This window comes from Pseudorca crassidens, chromosome 1 (assembly GCF_039906515.1).
Source record: "Pseudorca crassidens isolate mPseCra1 chromosome 1, mPseCra1.hap1, whole genome shotgun sequence".
Lineage (NCBI taxonomy): Eukaryota > Metazoa > Chordata > Mammalia > Artiodactyla > Delphinidae > Pseudorca > Pseudorca crassidens.
Window position 1 is genome coordinate 51,029,032 of NC_090296.1, and position 21,777 is coordinate 51,050,808.

General features: G+C 39.6%; 3 protein-coding genes and 1 non-coding gene across 5 annotated transcripts in view; 2 read left to right on the forward strand and 2 right to left on the reverse strand.

Annotated features, from left to right (window-relative positions):
* NEMF (nuclear export mediator factor) overlaps positions 1-7,101 on the forward strand; it is a 52,464-nt gene extending 45,363 nt beyond the window's left edge. Inside the window, exons 27-33 of one of the 2 annotated variants that reach the window (XM_067736642.1) lie at positions 3,399-3,476; positions 3,611-3,808; positions 5,395-5,427; positions 6,247-6,347; positions 6,446-6,489; positions 6,570-6,649; positions 6,903-7,101. In XM_067736642.1, coding sequence (XP_067592743.1) covers positions 3,399-3,476; positions 3,611-3,808; positions 5,395-5,427; positions 6,247-6,347; positions 6,446-6,489; positions 6,570-6,649; positions 6,903-6,980 — 612 coding nt within the window. In that variant the 3' untranslated portion in view covers positions 6,981-7,101. The other variant, XM_067736632.1, reaches the window with a different exon arrangement.
* A 1,150-nt stretch (positions 7,102-8,251) lies between these two features.
* On the reverse strand, positions 8,252-21,680 carry KLHDC2 (kelch domain containing 2). Its single transcript, XM_067736657.1, has 13 exons — positions 21,178-21,680; positions 17,807-17,886; positions 15,974-16,091; positions 12,694-12,809; positions 12,313-12,394; positions 12,065-12,148; positions 11,464-11,544; positions 11,329-11,387; positions 10,801-10,910; positions 10,139-10,211; positions 8,946-9,033; positions 8,798-8,850; positions 8,252-8,558 (listed from the first exon to the last, which is right to left on the reverse strand). The coding sequence occupies exons 1-13, from the start codon at positions 21,328-21,330 to the stop codon at positions 8,435-8,437; spliced, it is 1,221 nt and encodes a 406-aa protein (XP_067592758.1). The 5' UTR covers positions 21,331-21,680; the 3' UTR covers positions 8,252-8,434.
* On the forward strand, positions 14,084-14,208 carry LOC137208072 (small nucleolar RNA SNORA11). The gene has a single exon (XR_010935449.1). It is a non-coding gene; the product is annotated as a small nucleolar RNA SNORA11 (small nucleolar RNA).
* KLHDC1 (kelch domain containing 1) overlaps positions 17,402-21,777 on the reverse strand; it is a 61,690-nt gene continuing 57,314 nt past the window's right edge. Inside the window, exons 14-15 of the transcript XR_010943135.1 lie at positions 17,807-17,886; positions 17,402-17,471 (exon numbers count right to left, since the gene is read on the reverse strand). The gene's annotated coding sequence lies outside the window, so the exon portion shown is untranslated. The remainder of the gene's footprint in view (positions 17,472-17,806; positions 17,887-21,777) is intronic.

A 21,777-nucleotide genomic window follows, 5' to 3' on the forward strand; every position in this document is an offset into this window, starting at 1 on the left:
TTTTTTAAAAAAGAGTCCTTAACAATGCATTTGCCCTCTGACTCACTCAGCAATTCTTATTTTTAGAAATTTATCCTAAAAAAATCATATGTATGCACTAAGGATATTCATCGATTTTTTTTTTTTTTTTGGCCACACCGCACGGCTGGTGGGATCTTTGTTCCCCACCAGGGGTCAAACCTGGGCCCTTGGCAGTGAAAGCGCACAGTCCTAACCATTGGACCACCAGGGAATTTTCATAAGTCAAAGTTTATAATTGCAAAAAATCTGAAAATCTTAAATGCCTAATAATATAAAATAACAAAAAATAACGTGGTGCATTTATACAACGAAATATTCTGCAGATAAGTTCCAAGGCAAATCCTGATGGAATATTTACTAAAATACATTAAATTTTTAGATTATTTTGTGGAGAACTATCATCTTTACCATATTGAGTCTAACTGTTCGTGAATGTGGACCATAAGTACATAAGAATATTTTATATTCTTCAATAAAGATATATGTCCTTTTAGAGTCTTGTATGTCCTATCTACTCCTACTTATATTGTCTTACTTTTTGTAAGTGGTATATTTTCATTTTTTATTTATTTATTTTTGGCTGCGTTGGGTCTTCGTTGCTGTGCACGGGCTTTCTCTAGTTGCGGCAAACGGGGGTTGCTCTTCATTGTGGTGCACAGGCTTCTCATTGTGGTGGCTTCTCTTGTTGCAGAGCACGGGCTCTAGGCACGCGGGCTTCAGTAGTTGTGGCACACGGGCTTAGTTGCTCCATGGCACATGGTATCTTCCCGGACCAGGGCTCGAACCCGTGTCCCCTGCACTGGCAGGTGGATTCTTAACCACTGTGCCACCAGGAAGTCCAGTAAATGGTGTATTTTTAAAACTTCCACTTCATGGTTATTAGTTACTGGTATATGGAAAGACAGTTTTCATGTGTAGATCTAGTATTAGGCAGTCTCACTGAATATTTAATATTTCATCTACAGATGAAATTCAGGCAGTCACTGTCTACAAATAATGGCTCTTCTCTTCTAATCCTAACATCTATTGTTATTTTTCTCACCTTGTACTGGCTCAAACATCACTACAGTGTTACATAAAAGTAACAATAGTGTGTTTCTTTGTTATACATTAAAGGGACTATTTCTGTGATCTTTAACATTGTAGGATGTTTCTTGTGGGTTGTTGATAAATACCCTTTACAAAGGGCTAGTTTTAATAATGATGAGTTAAATTTTATTGAATGGTTTTTCTGCATGTATTATTTTTCTCCCTTCATGAGTTAGTGTGGTAAATTACCTAAGAAAATCTCTTAAACTGGCCCCTAATACTGTCCTTGCCTGTTTTTGGTATCTAGGTGATACCAGCTTCATAAAGCAAGTTTGATACTTTTCCCTTTTTCTGCTCTTTAGTACTTTGTGTAAAATGGAGATTGTTCCTTGAAATATTTTTAGCAATTGCTTATAAACCCGGGCCTGATATTTGGGGATATATGGGTAGAGTTTTAAGTTCTAACTAAATTTTTTTAGTGATTATCATTCAGGTTTTCTGGTTTTTTCAAAGTTGGCTTTCCTAAGTTATATTTTCCAAGAAACTGTTCTTTTTATTGGGTTTTCCATTTCTTGGTTCAATTTATTGGTAATAGTGTTTATTTTATTCTTGGGGTTTTTTGTTTTTTGAGGTGTAATGTACACATAGTAAAATGCACAAATCTTGTTTTTAGCTCAGTTTTTATATGCACGTATATCTGTGAAACCATCACTCAGAATAAGACACTTGAATGTTTATATTACTCCAGAGGGCTCACTCTTGTCCCTTTCTATAAATAGTATCCCCACCAGAGAAAAACATTATTCTTTAATCACTGTAGATTATTTTGCCTGTTTTTGAACTTTATGTAAAAAAGCAATCATACTGTATATATTCTTTGGTCTGGCATCTTTCACTCAACCTTATGACTCATCCATGTTGTTGTAACAGTAGTTCATTTGCATTGCTAAATAGCATTCCACTGATGGATCTGCCACAATTTCTGTCTGCTGTATTGTTGATAATCGAAGACATGTATCTTTTAGGTTCTCAAGTGTGCATTTCTGTTGTGTATAGCTAGGAGTGGAAGTGCTGGGTTATAGTGCACATATTGTGTTTGGCTTTAGTAGATATTACCAAACAGTTTTCCAGAGTACTTGTACCAATTTCACATCAAGCAGTGTATCAGAGTTCCAGTTGCTTCACGTCATCACTAACAGTTGGTATTGTTAGCGTTTTTTAAGTCATTCAAGTGTGTGTATACTGAAACTTAATTTGGCTTTAAAAAGTTGGGTTGTCCAGGTTTTTTATTGATTTATAGGAGTTCTTTGAAACCCTGAATACAAGTCTTTTCTTGGTTATATGTATTACAACTACTTTTCATGTTTCAAGACTTGCTTTTTCACTTCTGTAGTAGTGGGGTTTTTTTTTTGATGTGGACTTTTTTTTTTTTTGTCTTTATTGAATTTGTTACAGTATTGCTCCTGTTTTATGTTTTGGTCTTTTTTTTGGCCCAGAGGCATGTGGGATCTCAGTTCCCTGCCAGGGATCGAACCCACACTCCCTGCATTGGAAGGCGAAGTCCCAACCACTGCACGGCCAGGGAAGTCCCTGTAGTAGTGTTTTTTGATGAGCATCATTTGTTAATTTTAATGAAGTCTGATTTATCAGTCTTCTATAGTTAGTGGGGTTTTGTGTGTCTTGTTTAAAGCAATCTTTAAAATTTTAAAAATTTGTTATTTGGGCCCTAGCTAAGACTAGTCAAGATAAAAAGTCTTTGAAGGTGAAGCCTGTATGTCTGTAGTTTTAAAAACTGCTCGGGTGAGTTGGATGTGTACCCAGAGTAAAGAATCAGTAGTTTAACTGATAAAATTCGAAGTATTGATAGCCTCTAAATACCCAGCTAAGCTTTGCTGCCTTATTTCCTATTCTTCCTCTATATGTGTATCCTGATGCCAACCAAGTGCGATGACTTGCTGTTACTACTGTGCTGTCTTTACCTTATAATCTTGCTGTTCATGTGTTCCCAGGTACTATGAATCTTTTAGTTTTGCTTTATATCTTCCCTGAAATTCTTGCTCAAGGTGAAAAAAATGTCTCCTTTCTCTAAATTGTCTTAAAAGTAAACTTGTTTGTATTTAGAATATTTTGCATTAATTTGTCCTTACTCTTCTGTGTATCTTCTTTTTCCACCAGATGGTAAATTGTTTGAGGGTGAGGACTATGGTTTATCCATCGTTATAGACTTCATATTGTTTGTTATAATGGTGCCTTACTCAATAAACAATTTTGACACAAATAAAGTAGCACCTTCGCTTTCAAAACATGTGCTGACATTTTTTTACTGCTGAATTTTGTTTATTTTGTAGAGTAAAATGAAAAAAATGAAGGAAAAGTACAAGGACCAAGATGAAGAAGAACGTGAGCTCATCATGAAATTGCTAGGGGTAAATAACATCTAAAAACATTTTCTTCTTTTGTTTTTCAAGGGCATCCAGACCACTGCCTATCATATGCTTTACATTCAATACTTTGTTAAAATACTGACAACATTAACTTTTTTTCCCTCTATGAATTGAAGTCTGCAGGTTCAAACAAAGAAGAAAAAGGGAAGAAGGGAAAGAAAGGTAAAATAAAGGATGAACCAGTGAAGAAACAGCCCCAGAAACCTAAAGGCGGACCAAGAGTTTCAGACAGCATAAAGAAAGAAACTCCATCCCTTGAAGTTACAACTCATGAGTTACAAGACTTGGCTGTAGATGATCCACATGATGACAAGGTAAGGCTACCACACATGTGGGCTTTTGCTTCTTAATTAGGGTGACCAACCATCCCATGGTTCCCAGGACATGGGATTTACAGTGCTAAAACCAGGATGAGTGGTAACGCTATTCTTAATGGAAAGTCATCTTGGAAATACAACCTAAAAGACTAAAATTGCAGTATATAAGCATAAAATTGGTAGTGTTGATAGCTCATAAAAAGTTTATCATAAGCCATTAGAAAATTTTATGGAGAGGCTAGATTCTGGTGGGAACTTGGTTAAAATAAAACAGACAATTAGGATTATCTTGATGACGAGTGGGAAAGGAATTTGCACTTTTCTAGGTTTTTCTATAAGAATATGTTATAGTATCTTACATGATGTTGAACCTAGCTACACAGTGTGAGATGTTAACAATTTTTCCAGTTAATATAGTTGCCTTGTGTCTATCAACTGAATACAAAAGCCCAGCCTTATGTGTATCTTTTTTTTTTTTAATCCTGATTAGCTATTTTTTTCTTATTTATTTATTTATTTTTGGCTGCGTTGGGTCTTTGCTGCTGCATGCGGGCCCCCTCCAGCTGCGGCGAGCAGGGGCCACTCTTCGCCGCGGTGTGCGGGCCCCTCAGTGAGGTGGCCTCTCCCGTTGCAGAGCACAGGCTCTAGGTGCGCAGGCCTCAGTAGTTGTGGCACACAGGATCAGTAGTTGCGGCACGCAGGCTCCAGAGTGCAGGCTCAGCAGTTGTGGCAGACGGGCCCAGCTACTCCGCGGCATGCGGGATCTTCCCGGACCAGGGCTCGAACCCGTGTCCCCTGCATCGGCAGGCGGATTCTTAACCACTGTGCCACCAGGGAAGCCCCCCTTACGTATATCTTCTTGCATGAATAGATACATCTTATTGAAATTCTGAACAAAGGATTTATTGTTTTATCAATTTGTAAAAAAAAATTGTTTCACTTTGTATTTTTATTTATGGCAGTTAAAGCTTTGGTTGTAATTGTGTGCTCTATTCAGTGCAGGTAATGCTTACAGGGATCCTAAGTGATACTGTTTTCTATTTTCCCTGAACAGTGTTGTTTAGTAATATTAAAACTCATTTTTGTCCTCAAATTTTTATACTATTTATTCTGTAAATCCTAGACTCAGATATTCAGAGGTGTTAATTATGAATGTTCTTTCATCAATAGATTACCTTCAGATAGATTTTTTAAATGTGAATAAGCAAATAAAATTAAGCTTATCGTAACATGTGAAAAATTCATCCTAAAACTGTTGAACAGAGACTAGCAAATAAAAGTTCTGTTCACCAGAATTCTCCATTTTCTTTCCCCCTGACAAACCTATCAAGCTTATTTGTCACTTTAAGTTGTCCTAATAGCATTCACTACTTTAGCATATATTCTGTGGAAGTCTTTTTTTTGAAACTTTAGGGAAACACTCTTTTTTCTCTTTGAATGGCATTGCTTTCTGCTATACTGGATACACATATTAATTTACTCAGTCTTATTTATCACTTTTTCTTTCTCCTCATAGTTTTTAATGGTTTGGGATTTCAATTTAAGTTATAACTGACTTTTAAAATTTTATATATTTGGAACAGGAAGAGCAAGATCTGGACCAACAGGGAAATGAGGTATGATTTTGTATTGGGGTTCCTACTACAACACTAACTGCAATCCAGTTCCCAGAATACCTGACACACAACTTCTAACTAATTAAAACTTAAAACACTAAGAAAAGACTACAAGCTCTGGAGTCACACATTCTGGGTTTGAATCCCAACTTTACTACATATGACTACAACCTTGGAAACATTCTTTATGCCTCAGTTTCCTCATCTGAAAAATGGGGATAATTGCCCCTACTGAGAGAGTTGTTTTGAGAATTAAGATAATATACATAAAATGTTTAGAAAAGTTCATGGCATATAGTAAGCACTAACTGTACCAAGTGTTTTGTCCTAAATCTAAATTTACTCATGTTGTTAAATAAATATGGGTAATCTTGAATGCAGTCCACAAAATGGGAACTCTAAGAAGCCATAGAATTTCTCCTTAAGGACAGGCATGAGAGAAGACTGTTCTAGCCCAGGGTTTCCCAGCTTTGGCACTATTAACATTTTGGAGGAGGTAATTCTTTGTTGCAGGGAGTTGTCCCATCCCTGGCATCTAACCACTAGCAGATGTCAGTCGTACTCTATTTCCTCCCCCAACATCGCTTCAGTTGTGACAACCAAAAATGTCTCCAAGTTTTTTCTCCCTTTCTCTTAAATGTTTCAATAGGCGCCATTTAAAAAATCATCATTAAGGTCTGCTTTATTGCTCCGAAGGGTGTAAGACTGTTTATCAGAAAATGATAAAATATATTGATTCTGACAGTGTTTTATTAGAGTTTTCCTCTTTTAGGACTGGTATAAATTATTTTTATAATCGTTTTCGTTTTCCCTTTTTAGGAAAATCTGTTTGACTCTTTGACGGGGCAGCCACATCCTGAAGATGTACTCCTGTTTGCCATTCCAATATGTGCCCCATACAACACCATGACAAACTATAAGTAAGTCATCATGCGTTTACTCAAACTGCTGCCACAGCACTGACTCATGAATCATTTTGTAATCTCTATTTAGTAACACATGCAATTCCTTTTTAAAGATACAAAGTGAAACTTACTCCTGGAGTTCAGAAAAAGGGAAAAGGTATTTAAAATCTTTTTTTGAATTATGTTTAAACATTTCTTGACTGAACAGAAGTAGATTTTTCTATTTTCTATTTACAGCTGCAAAAACAGCCTTGAATAGTTTCATGCATTCCAAGGAAGCAACAGCAAGAGAAAAAGACTTATTCCGCAGTGTAAAGGTAAAGTATTCCTCTAGAAACTTCTGGAGACTGGTGTTGCAATTAAAAATGTTAGCAGTTATTGCTTTGTTAGTAGATGGAACCTGCAGCTATTATTTTGGTAGAAAATGCGGTCTTACTAGAAGCAATATAAAATAAGTAAAATCATATTGGGTGAAAATTTTAGAAATGCCATTCTTTTGACAGCAGAGGACATATAATTGTCATAAAAGAAAATATGATTGTGAAGATACTCAGCAATTCTTTTTTTTAGGACACGGATTTATCAAGAAACATTCCTGGCAAAGTGAAAGTGTCTGCACCCAATCTTCTGAATGTAAAAAGAAAATAGCTGAAATGAAATCCTAAAATATTTGAGAAGAGTCAATTTTATAGCCTTTTGGAAGTTCAGAGATGAAAACATCATGTAACAAGACTTCCGCATTTAAAAATAAACTAAACGTTGCCTTGTATTCGCCAAAAGGACATTTTTTTTTCCAGTTTTATAGAGAGGAAACAAACAGTGTCTATGATAGGATTTCCTAAAATACCTGTGGACAGCTAAATGCTAATTGTATACATCTGTAGTTATCCTCCTACATTTTCTTGAAATTTGGGAGGTTAATATTAAGTATTCATTTCATGCTGTAAAGAAATGGAATAGTGAAGTGGCTCAACTGCTTAGACTGTTGACTTGGTAGTTTACTGTATATAACGTGTATCTATTACAGGCCAATCACAAGTTTTTTTCCTGGTGGTGGTGGGGATTGGGGGTGGTTAAACATTTAGGATTAAGTCTTGAAAACCCTAAGCAGTGAAAGAGTAGACTTTCTTCTGCCTTTATCCATATTAGACCAGATTTTAAATACTAATCAGTCATTTCTGTGACTCAGCTTAAGAGATAACACCTAGAAGAAATTGGTGTTGATAACTTCCATGCATTTATACACCTTTACTTTACTTTTCATCTTAATTTCCTCCTTGTAATCTCATTCAGCTCTGTACCATTTTATTTTCCATCTCTGGTAATTATCAGTAGCATGTTACAGAGTATCTTAACCTATAATATCATAAGTGCACTTTTAGGCTTACCACTAAAGACTCCTGACCCAGCTTTTTTCTTCTGTCTCCTAACAAACAGAATGGAGAATAAAGTCATACATTACTTCCATTCCTTATGAGCTACAAAACTGTTACTTTTAAAATAATTAGATAATAGCTGCCTAGAGTCAACATGAGCACTTGCCCCAGCCCCTATTCCAAAGCATTAAGGTCAAACGGTACTAAACAGCTGTTGGTCCTTCCAAGGTTTCTTTTACCTGCTTAACCTTATCGAGAATATTTTTCCTTTTGAAGTTACTGTTTGTTAAAAACAAAAACCTTTATGTAGCCTAGTGTTGTAAATACAACATAATAGACTACTCGTGCCATTAAAAAAACATCTGAAATATTCATGTCTTTCTTTAAAAAATAACTTCACCATTTTGATAGTGGTAAGGATAATTACTATAATGTTTCTATAGGTATATATCCTGATGTTACCAAATAGGAAATATAATAACCATTCCTTGGGGTAAAAAGCCCAAGTATTAATTTACTTTTGTTTTAATAGAAGACAGTTACTGATGTTAAATACATTTATTGTAAACTTTAGACACAAAAATAGGTTCTCTAGGCCATTCACATGCACACTAAAACTAAAAAGCTGCAAACTACAACAATGCACATAATTATATAAACAATGTCACTCTGATGTTTACAGAATTGCTGTCCATGCAAGTGATCAGAGGCACTGTCTATGAAGCCTTAAGATCCAGAAGTGTTGTTACTACCAAACCTCTGATTAACACTGTGAAGTAAGTGTTTTGGAAGGCAGTTCCACGAGCTGGCTAACATTTCTTTAAAGCAAATGACTGCTTCTAAGCTTAGCCTGAAAGTGGACAAAGAAAGAGAAAAATAATTTCACTTTATGGTTTAGAAGTACATTCACTTGAAGAACTACCAAAAAAGAAAAAGCACTTTAAAGATTTTCATAGGAACTGGATAGTTTTAACAGTGAAGGCTTGCTATTGCCCTTAAATTATCCATAAACCTGTTTTTTCAAAAGCACTAATTTAAAGTGTTTAAGAAACACAATTTAAAGTAAGTACCAAGTAAAAAGTTACTTACCTTACAAGAGATTTTGGTTGAACTGAAAATATAAGTATTTCATTACTGTGTGCCTAAAAAACAGACATGAAGAATATATTAAAAGTACTTCACAAGAAAGCTTCAGCAATATTATGAAGTGTCCTTTAATAAAAGGTAGTGTACTTACAGCCCTGTGATGGACAAGAAGGTTATTGGCACACCCACCAAACACAATGACTTCTCCTTCATCACTGGCACAAGCTGTATGCCATAATCTACATTTAAAACAAAAACTTGAGTTTGAAGTCACCCTGAACACCAAACTGATCATTTATACTACAGAATAGAGATGATGAAATAAAGACTAAAGATCTTTAGTGCAGCTCAAAACATAATGGTGAGATGCAGTTATCTCAAGGAAACGTAGCAGAAGCTGGAAAAATCAATGTCTGTTTTATCTGGATGTTACCGTTTTATCTTTCTGGTCCATTCCTAATTTATGCAATGAGGAATGTGAACTGAACTGTTCTCTAGGTTTTTGTTAGCAATAAAAGTCTTACGGGGGATTAGTGGTATATGCCCTCTGCTTCTTCTCCTCTTTTCATAGGCAGGACCAGTTGGCCTTACACAAAACATCTGAGGGATGCTGACTCTGCCTGAGTGAACAAAGTATCTTCAGGCCTGATAATTCTGTGGAAAGAATATTCGTGCCAAATGACGTCTTAGCGGCATGACTGTACTTAGGTCAGAGGTGTGGGGAAAAATGCAGGCTGACATTATCCAAATGTGCTTTGAACACCAACTTTGCATCATTTCCTTTAGCAGTCTTTGTAACAATTCTTTTCGAGATTAACAAGAAAAGTAACTATCAGTGTTTTAATAGGCTCTTTTTGGATGATCTGACTTCTTGATTTTGTTATACAGCACAACCGCAAATGTGATTGAAAGTTCTTGATTCTCCCTTCCCAGCCCCTCCCCCCCACTGCCATAAACATTCTTTAGGGTTTTGAAATTCTCTCCTTTCCAGTTCCTTTTTGTTTTTTTTAATGAAAAATCTAGAAACAGTTCAACTCAACCTGACTAAAGAGCTTGAGTATAAATTTTAACAATGTCAGTAATTTTATGATGAAGCAAAAGTCAAAATCCAGCCCTATTTTTCATACACAGATGATAAAATAGAAAGCACTGATACTAGGATAACATTGGTTTTCTCTTCTTCCAAAAGCTACAATGTTAAACCTTAGTGACTGCTAGGGTTCTTATAATAAGAATGATGAACTGAATGCAGCCCAGTCAGATTTCCTCAATCATTACCAGTCTTGTACATCTCTGTGGACCTCATTCATTCAGCGTAAGAATTAGCTTTTAAATAGTTCATACCTTGGTTTTTCAGTATAGGGATGATTAAACTGTATCCATTCGTTTTTACTGATGCAGTAAGTCCAGGCATCACCTGATTGAAGCAAAGAAAAAGAGCTATGAAGTATGTTATTCTGTTAACGTGACATTGATATTTAAAGAGCATAGCTTTAGGGCTTCCCTGGTGGCGCAGTGGTTGAGAGTCCGCCTGCCGATGCAGGGGACATGGGTTCGTGCCCCGGGCCCGTGAGCCATGGCCGCTGAGCCTGCGCATCTGGAGCCTGTGCTCCGCAACGGGAGAGGCCACAACAGTGAGAGGCCCGCATACAGCAAAAAAAATAAATAAATAAATAAAGAGCATAGCTTTAGTAAGAACAGTAATAAATCAGATTTTGAGTAGATACAGAAAGTATATTTCCTTTTTTTCCCTGCAGTTAACCAAGTAAGCCCTTTGCATGTTACAGCCCTTTAGCAGGGCAGAGTGTTCCAGGTCATTTTTTTACTGGACCAATGGATGTGTCATGAAAACAACTATAGGTATGTTATAGGATCAAAATTAGTAGCAAACCTTCTAACCAACCCTATAGCCCTCTGTTAAATTTAAAATACTGATTTTTTTCAGCTATTCATATATTACTTATGAATTATATTTAATAACTTTTTAATGTTTTTAAAGTACTTACTTAGTGGCTGTTTATCAGTGGTAAATCCTCCAAAGAGAAAGAGATGATCTGAAGAAACTGGTGTTAGTGAGTGCCAAGATCGGCCAACTGGGCATATGCCTTGTGGAATTCTGAAAATAACAGCTAAGTTACAATATCTACATTTAAAAGCCGCTACTGTATTTAATGCAGAGAAATACTAAAGAAGTTTTCTTTAAAAATTTATATGGAATTTTGAAAAGAGACTTTAAAAAGTCTTCTTGGTATTAACTACATGCTTTAGAATGAACTACTTTCTTTGAAGGAAGAGTCAACTTTAGATCTTTTCTTTTCAATAAACACTGAGCACATGCTATGTGCCAGGCATAGTTTATGGGAACTGAAAATTTTAAAATTCCTTCTTTAAGGATTTAGTGATTATGGTTACTTAAATTCATAGTTACAGAAAATGTAAGCAAGTACATTATATACTAATAATAGAGTAACGGAAAAATCCATTGAAATTTCTTTGAAAAACTTTTCTAAATAATTATCTAAAATGATACCTACAATTCATTCCACTCCCATGTATCCAGATTAAGACAGTGAAGATCATTCATTCTAGCATCCTAGAAAAGGATAATTAACTAGTTATCATTTTGAGTAATTCAAAAGCAAATCATTGAAACTGTTTTATATACTCACTCGATATCTGCCTCCAAACACAAAGCCTTTGTTTCCAACAGTTGCACAGGCATGGGCAGCACGAGGTGAAGGTGCTTTACCCTAGTAAGGTCATAAAAGCAATTTAATAAATAAATGAACGTTTTATAAATACCAGAAAGAGTCTACTCTGGATGTGGGATAAGAATGTGCAAGACACTTGAGCTTTTAAGCTGAAGTGCAAACTTACAGTAGACAGCAGTACTGCAGGCTGACTAGCAAACTGGGAGTTTCTGAAATACATTACTGAAGGGGCTAGTTAATACAATAGAATGCTTGCTTGCTTTACTTTTATCTTTTAAAACAAAAGCTAGCATATTATATGACATCTGTGTCAGAGGAAAAAGAAATCTAATATTTGAGTAACTTAAATTCCAATCCAGCACTAGGTCATTTATTACAAACAATACCACTTTAACAGCTATTAGATAATAGATGCTGGGCTAGTCTATACATTCATTAAACTTTTTTGAGTTTTAAACTCCTTGGACAATAACAAACTGCCAATTTTACACCACCTGCCAACTCCCCTTCTCGTCTAAGCAGACTTGCTTTAATAATTCATTATTCTTCAGTAACTCACAGTAGTTATAGGCTGGCTCCAGACAAATGTTTCAGTGTCTAAAATATGTACATGATCATTCCATCCTCTTGGATGACTTGAATTCTACAGAAAATAAGAATCTGAGTTATTTTACAAATAATGTTCGTAAAATCATATAGCCTTGGTCTGGTTTATTAACAGAGCAAAATGAACAAAGCTAATAGCAAACAAAGTGTATTATTTCAACAGACTAAGCAGGCCATATGCAAATAAGAAACTTCATTTACCCAAAAAGATGTTTCATCAAATTCAAAAGTTCCCAATACTTTATCTTCAGGTAAATATCCATACCCTCCAAAAAATATTAACCTGTTTGATAAAAAACCAAGACATTAAAAAGTCAAACATCCACAGGATACAAGAGATTTTTTAAATTTTGTCTTATCCATGAGTTGAGAAGGCACACTTGAGTATATAAAACTGCTTATTCAAATAATAATGGCTAATATGGCTAACATTTATGTCTTAGATGCTTTACCATCAATTCACTTAATCCTCATGGGCACTCGAAGGCGTTTTCTACTGTTACAATGGTTATTGGTTAATGATACTTGGATGGCAAAGCAGTTTCCAGATAAAAACCCAAACCTATAGTGCTGCTAACTCACTTGTTTTTATATACCCAGACACCAAGTTTGTCCTTTGATGATGGAGGAATTCCTTGGCAGTCAATTCTTTCCCAGTGTAATACTCGGTCTGTAGACCTTGAATCCAGCATGTAGAACTGTCAGAAGCAATGATTTCAGTTAGATTTGGTTACATAAAAGAAATTCAACGTTGGCATTTAATTTTATTGCGTTCATGCTAATAAGACTGTCATCTAATTCAGTACTACTAAAAGTAGTACTGCAGACTGGCTGCTTGTCTGCAAAGTGTTAACTGGTCTGAGTCTAGATAAGAAATTTTTGCCAGAATGTAAATTACCTAAGTCACTGTGTACCCTGTTTAGTTCAGCTTATTTTTTTCCCATACCACACTTTTTTGATGAAGGAATAGAACGTGTGTTGATTTACATTCTTGGCCTTAGATAGGCACTTTGAGTTGTACTGATCTAATTTACGGGTATCAGGATGGTATTACCAAAAAATCAGACTTAGTAATTCATCTTCAAATTCAATTTAACAAACATGTCTTAAGTGCCTACTTAACTCTAGGAGCTAAGGATAAATCTTAAAAGATTAAGTATTCATCTATCTTTCACATCCAGGTATTTAAATAAATCTGACTTTTTTTTTTTTTTTACTTAGACTCCTAAAGCTCCCTTTCCTCAACTCTAGTCAGTTACTACTATCATTTCTCTGACCACTCCCCTAAAGCCACAGCTTCTCTTTTTCCCAAGCTTCCTCATGTTGTGTCAAACTTAGATTCTCCCCCTTGGCCCTGAAAAATACATGGCTCAACTACAGCCTACAGTAGGGCCTCACAAAACCTTTTAAGCACGGAACCCTTCAAACAAAATCTTAAGCAAAAGCCTAAATATAAAAATAAGGGCGCTTCCCTGGTGGCACAGTGGTTGGGAATCCGCCTGCCAATGCAGGGGATGCGGGTTCGGGCCCTGGTCCAGGAAGATCCCACATGCCGCGGAGCGGCTGGGCCCGTGCGCCACAACTACTGAACCTGTGCTCTAGAGCCTGCAAGCTGTAACTGCTGAGGCCTGTACACCTGGAGCCTGTGGTCCGCAGCGGCCACACACTGAAACAAAGGGTGGCCCCCACTCGCCACAACTAGAAAGAGCCCGCGTGCAGCAACGAAGGCCCAACAGAGCCAAAAATAAAAATAAAATAAATTATTAAAAAAAAATTGGGCTTCCCTGGTGGTGCAGTGGTTGAGAGTCCGCCTGCCAATGCAGGGGACACGGGTTCGTGCCCCGGTCCGGGAAGATCCCACATGCCGCGGAGCGGCTAGGCCCGTGAGCCACGGCCGCTGAGCCTGCGCGTCCGGACCCTGTGCTCCGCAGCGGGAGAGGCCACAACAGTGAAAGGCCCACGTAACACAAATAATAATAATAATAAGGGCCTGAAGAAATGGCTCCTCTGTTTACAACATACCCAACAGGAATCTGGGTTCATTGTGACAAGAGGCACAAAACTTGTGGCCTTCCTATGAGCAAATATCCAACACATGTCCCCCTGCACCTCCACGTGGCTGCTAGGCAGGACCAGTGGGACAGGGCTCAATATTGGAAGAAAAGCTACAGTATTTAGTGGGGAAGTTTGCCGCCAAGAGCCTGTCAGGTCCACTCATGCATGGGCCATGAATGGTCTTATAGACATAAAGGCTTTGAACCTCTCTTTTCAAGGAAAAAGAAAAATAGATTCCAATTATGTCATCTGGAAAAGGCAAAACTATGGAGACAATAAAAAGATCGATGGGGCTTCCCTGGTGGCACAGTGGTTGAGAGTCCGCCTGCCACAGGGGACACGGGTGCCCCGGTCCGGGAGGATCCCACATGCCGCGGAGCAGCTGGGCCCGTGAGCCATGGCTGCTAAACCTGCGCATCCGGAGCCTGTGCTCCGCAACGGGAGAGGCCACAACAGTGAGAGGCCCGTGTACCGCAAAAAAAAGAAAAAAAAAAGATCGATGGTTGCCAGGAGTTTGGGGGGAGAGGAGAGATGAATACACGGAGTACAGAAATTTTTATGAGCAGTGAAATACTTCATATGACATTATAATGATGGATATATCTCATTATATTTGTCCAAACCCACAGAACGTGCAACACTATTCAATTAAAGTGAACCCCAAGGTGAATTGTGAATGAATAAATAAATTAAATTAAATTAAATTAAAGTGGAGCTACACTTGTTAAAATGGAGGAGGAAGGGGCAGTCTGGAGCCTGCCCAACACCATATGCTCCTCTCACACACGTCCCAAGGCATCTCAAAGAAATCCCTAGAGTTCCTAGAAGTGCAGTGTGAAATTTGAAACCACTTCAGCCATATGCTCATCTACAGCAAATCACTTGGCATGTCCATGAACAAGATATTTGCTTATACCTCTGCATCTTGGTACCTATATCTTGGCTACCCCTTCCAATTGTATGATTCTATTCAAGCATCACCTCTTCGGTGAAGACTCTTCATTTTTCTGTTCCTCTGTCCTACCAAACACAATGGTAAGGATTCTTTTTCAGATTCAACAATTTTTACTGAGCCATTACTACGAGCCGACTCTGTGTTTCTCTTTATGATATGCTACTGAAATCGTTTACTTATATGTGTCCCTTCTAGAATGTGAGCTCCTAGAGGCGGGGACGGTGTCATTCATCTCTGTCTCCAATGTCTAAGCAAGTGCTCAGCATTAAGGTGCTTACTAAGTTGCCAAATAAATGAATTTTTAAGAGTCTATCTATATCACATGCACCTTTCTGACTGCATCTGTCTCTTACTGGCCTGAGAGAAAAACTGATACCTTTTTCCTATTCAGTAAAGATGTAGACTAAGTCTGAACAACAGTATCTTATGGTGCCAGGTTATAGGAATGTTAGTATATAAAATCTGTCAGTGTTAATTTCTCCTTATGGCTTTTTGAGTTGTGGCATGTTAAATTTTACCCTGCCCGCCCCCTTAACTGCATCTTGTTTTCATTTAATTTACTAATATTCATCTAATACTCCAGGGTTCTGAAAGAATAAGTAGCTGCAAAGAACACAAAGAAAAACAACCTAGGAAGTTACTGCACACACCTTACCAACCAAAGCTGATTTTATAGAAGGCCCAGGTAAATACCAGCTGGTAGACAAAAATACTAAAATGCACATTCATACCATAATCAAGTACATGTATTTTTTAACTGGAACAAGAATAAGTATGGGCTAACCTTAGAAATCTGAAGTTGTCTGAAAAAGAACAAAGTTGCCTTAAACCATAATCCTTAGAAACACTAACCTTATTCGTATTGCCTCTTGAATGGTGTCCTCCAAACAAGTACAGCACCCTGTCTACACACACAGCACAGCTTCCTGACATAGAAGGAGGAACATCACCCTCAGTGTTAATTTTTTTCCTAAGGGGGAAAAAACTGAATGTAAATAGATTTCCCAAAAAGGAAGAAATGCAAAAATCTATTCATTCTTCTAATTCTATTCCCACAATAAAAGAAAAAATAAAATAAGCGGGCTGAGTAGCTATGTCGAGGGTCTCTTCTAGCTCTAAAGTTAGTTAAAAGAATGAACTCATCCCTTTCATCCATTCCACAGGTTGTGCCAGCAGGTACTTACACATGGCAGCATGGGAGGTTCTAAAAGCCTACGTGTCATTTTATTCTAGGAGCAAACCATCTTACATTTCTCAAACTAAATTGTTTGCTTTTCTACTTACTTGGCCATTAATGGTTTTTTGATGGTTTTTTGTTTTTGAGTGGGCCAAGAACCCAAAAGAAAAAAAACTTCAGTATGTCAGTCCTGACAGATTAATAGGTGTTTTTAATTCAGTTACCTTTTAGCCATTCAAACGAATCTGTTTCAGACCTTATGTAATACTCCCAACACTCAGGCAGTGCCTACTATAGGCCAGGCCCTCCTCTGAGTGCTCTTTACATGTTTTAACTCGTTCTGAATCTAAAAGTGAATCTGAATCAAAAAGCTAATAATCCTAAGATTCAGAATATTAATACAACACTCAAGGTCTTTTGCTCAGAATATCACTTCATCTATGCTAACTAAGCTTTAAGTTTTTTATTTGTTTTTGGCTGTGCCATGTGACACACAGGATTTTAATTCCCCAACCAGGGATCGAACCCTTGCCCCCTGCAGTGGAAGTGTAGAGTCCTAACCACTGGACCGTCAAGGAATTCCCAAGCTTTGTTTTGATAGGCTTAATTTGTAAAATTCCTTATGGGGCTGAATTGTTAAAAGAAAATATTAAAATTTCCATATTAAAGGAATACTATTATAAATGTCCAATTCTCTAGAAAAAGATCATCAAACAGCTAGATTAACACTGACTGGCTATGTGCAAAAATAATCCTGGTTTACTTTTAGTTGACCTTTGAAATCAAGTGGAACTACTATTCTCCTAGTTCTGAGATCTCTAATATGCTGAAGTATGTAATGCACAAAGTTTTCACAAAGCAAACCATGGAGAAAACTACTTTATAAATCCCTAAACACAGCCAACCCAGTATTTTGAGAATCACATTAATTCTGCTAAGAACATACTCCAGTAATACTGGTATGAAACTGGCAAAAGGTCCTTTCAGAATATCCATAGTTTGTATGCAAATTTAAGTTAATTTTGTTTTTTAGGCAAAATGTACTATTTCAAAGGGATTTGCATAGAAATTTTAATATTAGAGCTCATTGAAATAGAATACTACCTTTATTTCTAGCAGATACAATCTGGAAATTCTTTTCTCATTCAAGATAGCACACAACAAAGACAACATCTTGAAAAAAAAATATATGGAACTTTTATTATATTTCCATTCCAGGATTTGAAGCCTCCACCTCTTTAATATTACTATAATACTTGACACAGCTCTGAACAGAAATTTCTTCAAGGTCATAAAAGCATCTAGTAATTACTGAACTACTAAAGAGATGCAAAAGCATCTAAGCTTAGCAGCTAAGCTAAACTAGCAGAACACTGTTTTCAGAATATATAGATAGCTTAGCATCTTTAATTAAAGCATTTTTATACATTAGTGTGGGTTTTACAGAGTATGTTTTTGTTTGCAACCTTATTTGGATTTTTTTAGTCCCCCTCATAATATCCAGTTACCATCTTCCAGTCTCCATGTTGTAGATCCAGAGTTCTTCTCTAGGCAGATAAAAGTCATATAATCCTCTGACTTGATTACTCTAAGAAAAAACAAAGAAACAAAAAAAAATTGCAAATATAAAAAATAATTTGTATTCTAAAGAGGCACTATTGTGTATTTTATATTGTATATATATTGTATATCTTATTTGAGATACTGAGAGTTATGAAAAGTTAAATAGGTTATAACAGTTCTATCAAATGCACAATCCTCCCTGCACCATGCCACATACTCAAGGTAATGCTTAATATAGACAGCCCTCAATTCAAATTTTTGATACAGCAGTTGTAATTGTGCAGGAAGTTACGAGATCTCCAGGTAATCTCTAAGGCCACTTTATCCTGAATAGTCCATGCACCAAATCTCACTTGCATGACTTCATGAGAGATTACCTGTGCCATGGTCAGCACGCTAAAGAAAGGTCTGCCTTCGACGTACCTAATCCTTGGGGCTTCCCTCATGGCGCAGTGGTTTTAAGAGTCCTCCTGCCAATGCAGGGGACACGGGTTCGATCCCTGGTCCAGGAAGATCCCACATGCCGGGGAGCAACTAAGCCCGTGTGCCACAACTACTGAGCCTGCGCTCTAGAGCCCGCGAGCCACAACTAAAGCCTGCGTACCTAAAGCCCGTGCTCCGCAACAAGAGAAGCCCGCGCACCGTAACAGAGTAGTGCCCGCTCGCCGCAACTAGAGAAAGCCCACGCGCAGCAACGAAGACCCAACGCAGCCAAAAATAAATAAAATAGAGAAATTAGAAAAAAAAAAAGTACCTGATCACTAAAAGGTGATGTAGAGTTTTCTAGCCATTCTCCCCTTTCACCCATCCATTCTCCACCAAGAAGCAGAGAGGGCAGAACTGAAAATATTAAGTCCCCATGCAAAATTTTGTTCTTGTTCTGATCCAGTTCCCTTCAGGTAACAGACTGAGCTTACCATATGCCAGAACTAGCTAAGTGCTGTCCATGGAATGCTTTATTTAATCCTCACAACCACCATAAGAAATAGCTGGCACAGGTTTTTCAAAGAGGAAGGTGATTTGCCCAAGGCTGCTTAGCAAGGGACAGTGGAACCAGGATTCCCGCCTCCATTCCCTGCATTTGCAACTTCAGCCACTGCCTGAGCCACTTTCTGAACAATGTCGATATACAGTAAATTGTTGCAGTTCACTGAAATGGGTGTCAGAGACTTACAAGTTTGAGTATTACAGAGAATTGAACAGCTGGCCATGTAAACATTTCTCTTTCCACTCCACCACTTAGGAAAGGAAAGGCTGGAAGCAAAACAGCAGGCTGAGGGCTTCCCTGGTGGCACAGTGGTTGAGAGTCCGCCTGCCGATGCAGGGGACACGGGTTCGTGCCCCAGTCCGGGAAGATCCTACATGCCGCGGAGCGGCTGGGCCCGTGAGCCATGGCCGCTGAGCCTGTGCATCCGGAGCCTGTGCTCTGTGATGGGAGAGGCCACAACAGTGAGAGGCCCGCTGACCTGGAATACATCAGGCTGGTGGGAGGAGGAAAACTGACTTCTGTGTAGGAAGCTAAGGTTTATTGCCATCAAAACAATCTCCAAGGGCTTCCTGTTTGTGGTACTCTTAGGGTTCTAACCAAAATGGGGAGGATGGCCTGTTTTGTACCACCAACTTACTTCATTGATCATGCTTCTCCACTGGCCTCAGCCCTAGGCATCCAGGCCCTCCACAACTCAGCTTCAGAAATCTTCCACCCTGACAACCCTCCTTCTGCCCACCTTCCTTCTTTGTGAAAAGTCCCATTCCCTCAACACTGCTGAGTTTTACAAATAGAATTACAAATAAAGTAGTTTAGGCTGAAGACTAACAGGTTTACTTTTCTCCAAGGGAATTATTTACGTTTTAATTAAGGTCACCACATACTGGCCACCTTCCTCCTACCAAATACTCTCCTCTGAACACATTCATTGGAGGCTGGGGAAAACATTCCAGATTAATTAGGATTGGCAAAAAGGAACCAAATGAAGTAATTAGGAAAGCTTTATCCCATCTATCTTTTTTTTTTTGTGGTACGCGGGCCTCTCCGGTTGTGGAGCACAGGCTCCGGACGCGCAGGCTCAGCGGCCATGGCTCACGGGCCCAGCCGCTCCGCAGCATGTGGGATCTTCCCGGACCGGGGCACGAACCCGTGTCCCCTGCAAGAGCAGGGGGACTCGCAACCACTGCGCCACCAGGGAAGCCCCCATATATCTTTTGAGAGTCATCTCAAAGACGGTCAACTATGATCAACTGTACCATAAGCTAAAATCTACTACCAGAATCAAGAAGTGCTTCCAAGTCATGGAAGGTACAGGTGTAGCAGACTAGGTTTCAAGCAAATGGGGACGGGGGGAGATCATTTTTAAAACCAAAAGAGACTAAAAATATTTTCGGTAGGAAGAGATCAGAACCACCCCAGCAAATGAAAATAAGACGATTCTAGAATGTGGAGTGCTACTGGGAACCTCTAAAAGCAAAGGGCAGAACTAGTGAGAAGGTTTAAATAGGAGACACTTGAGTAGGATTTCCAGACAGAGGAAAAAAGAAGAAACGCAAGTAAATGCTCTAAACTGGTAACTAATCAGATTGTTCACGAGTAGGGGCCAAAGAGCCGCACTTGTAGTTAAAGTTGTTCCTGTTGATTTTTTCGGTTATTTCTAGAGCTTTTCCATTAATTTTCTTAATAGGGATTTCTTGTGAAAAACATCCTTTCTCAGCTGAAACCAAGAGGAAAATAGCCCTGAAGCGTTCCAATAACAATGGGATGTAGCTGGGACGCCTGAACAGGTGGGAAGGTTCAATAAGGCGATTCCTGCGGCCTTTGGGAATTCCGAGGCATTTTCCTACACTGCCGTCTCCCCATAAGTGGGCCACGGTATCAGTGGGCCACCTGAGCTCGGCTCCACAGGGTAATGTGCTCCTAGGTAGACCTGATAAAGGATAAGAGTGATCTCACACACCGTTACCTCTTATACACCCCCAACCCTTTTAAATAAAACACATTTCGCCGTCCTGCACCGCCCGCCGTGCCCTCCCCAGATGACGCTCGGATGTCAAACAGCGCGCAGGGCGGCCACGAGCAGCGTGGGACGGGGAGCGAGCTTTGTAAGCAGAAGGCGGGCGTGACAACAGACCAGGAGGCTTGGGACGGTAAGGAGACCCGTGGGAAGATTCCCACACTCGCGGAGAACAAGGGACCAACGGGCGGAGTCGCGACGTTGGGGCGCGGGAGGCGATCGAGGCGGCCGCTCTGGTCCTCCCGCCGGCCCACCGCCCCCGACCCAGTAACAGCTGAGCGACACCCGCCGCGGCCCGGCCACCTACTGACCTTGTAGCCGCCCCAGACGAACATGTGGCGCCCGTCGCTGACGGCTACGTGGCCGCTGCGTTCAGCGGGGCAGGCGAGTTCCGCGGACTCGTAGCCCTCATAGGCCGGCCCCGGGAGCTCGTCCTCCCGCAGGTCCTCGTAGCCATCGGCCATCTTGAGGCTGCACTTCGGCTCACCGACAATTCCCGCACCCGCGACGGAGGAAAAGACAAAGGAAAAGGAAGGAGACGCACGGTGGCGCGAGGCGAGGCGGCGGTGGCGAAAGGCACAGCGTTAGGGCCGCTCCCCGCCGCCCGCGCTCGCGTCCTCGCGGCCCGCCTCACCGAGGACGGCCTCTCGCCGGCTGGCGGGGGTCGCGGGCGGGGGGCGGCGAGGACGCAGAGCCGGGAGCAGGGCGGGCAGGGGTCCGCCTCAGGCCGGTACCTGCTTCCAGCCCCTCCGCCCCACCTCCAGCTTGCTTCTCGCCGCAGACGGCCTTTGTTTACGCCGCGGCAGGAACCGCCCGTTCCGCTGACGCCGCTCGCCCAGTTCCGGAAGCGCGGCCGACGCTTAGCTTCCCCAGCGCCGGGTCATCCCAACCCCTTCTCCCGGACGGCCCGG

What these genes read in the sequence shown, in the direction of transcription:
- KLHDC2 (XM_067736657.1), bottom strand. Translation starts at nt 21,330, where the DNA reads ATGGCCGATGGCTACGAGGACCTGCGGGAGGACGAGCTCCCGGGGCCG. An exon ending in GTCTGGGTATATAAAAACAA is followed by an intron (nt 12,395 to 12,693) that starts GTGAGTTAGCAG and finishes TTTATCAAACAG; the next exon opens with GTTAATATTTTTTGGAGGGT. An exon ending in GGAGCCAGCCTATAACTACT is followed by an intron (nt 11,545 to 12,064) that starts GTGAGTTACTGA and finishes TGACCTTACTAG; the next exon opens with GGTAAAGCACCTTCACCTCG.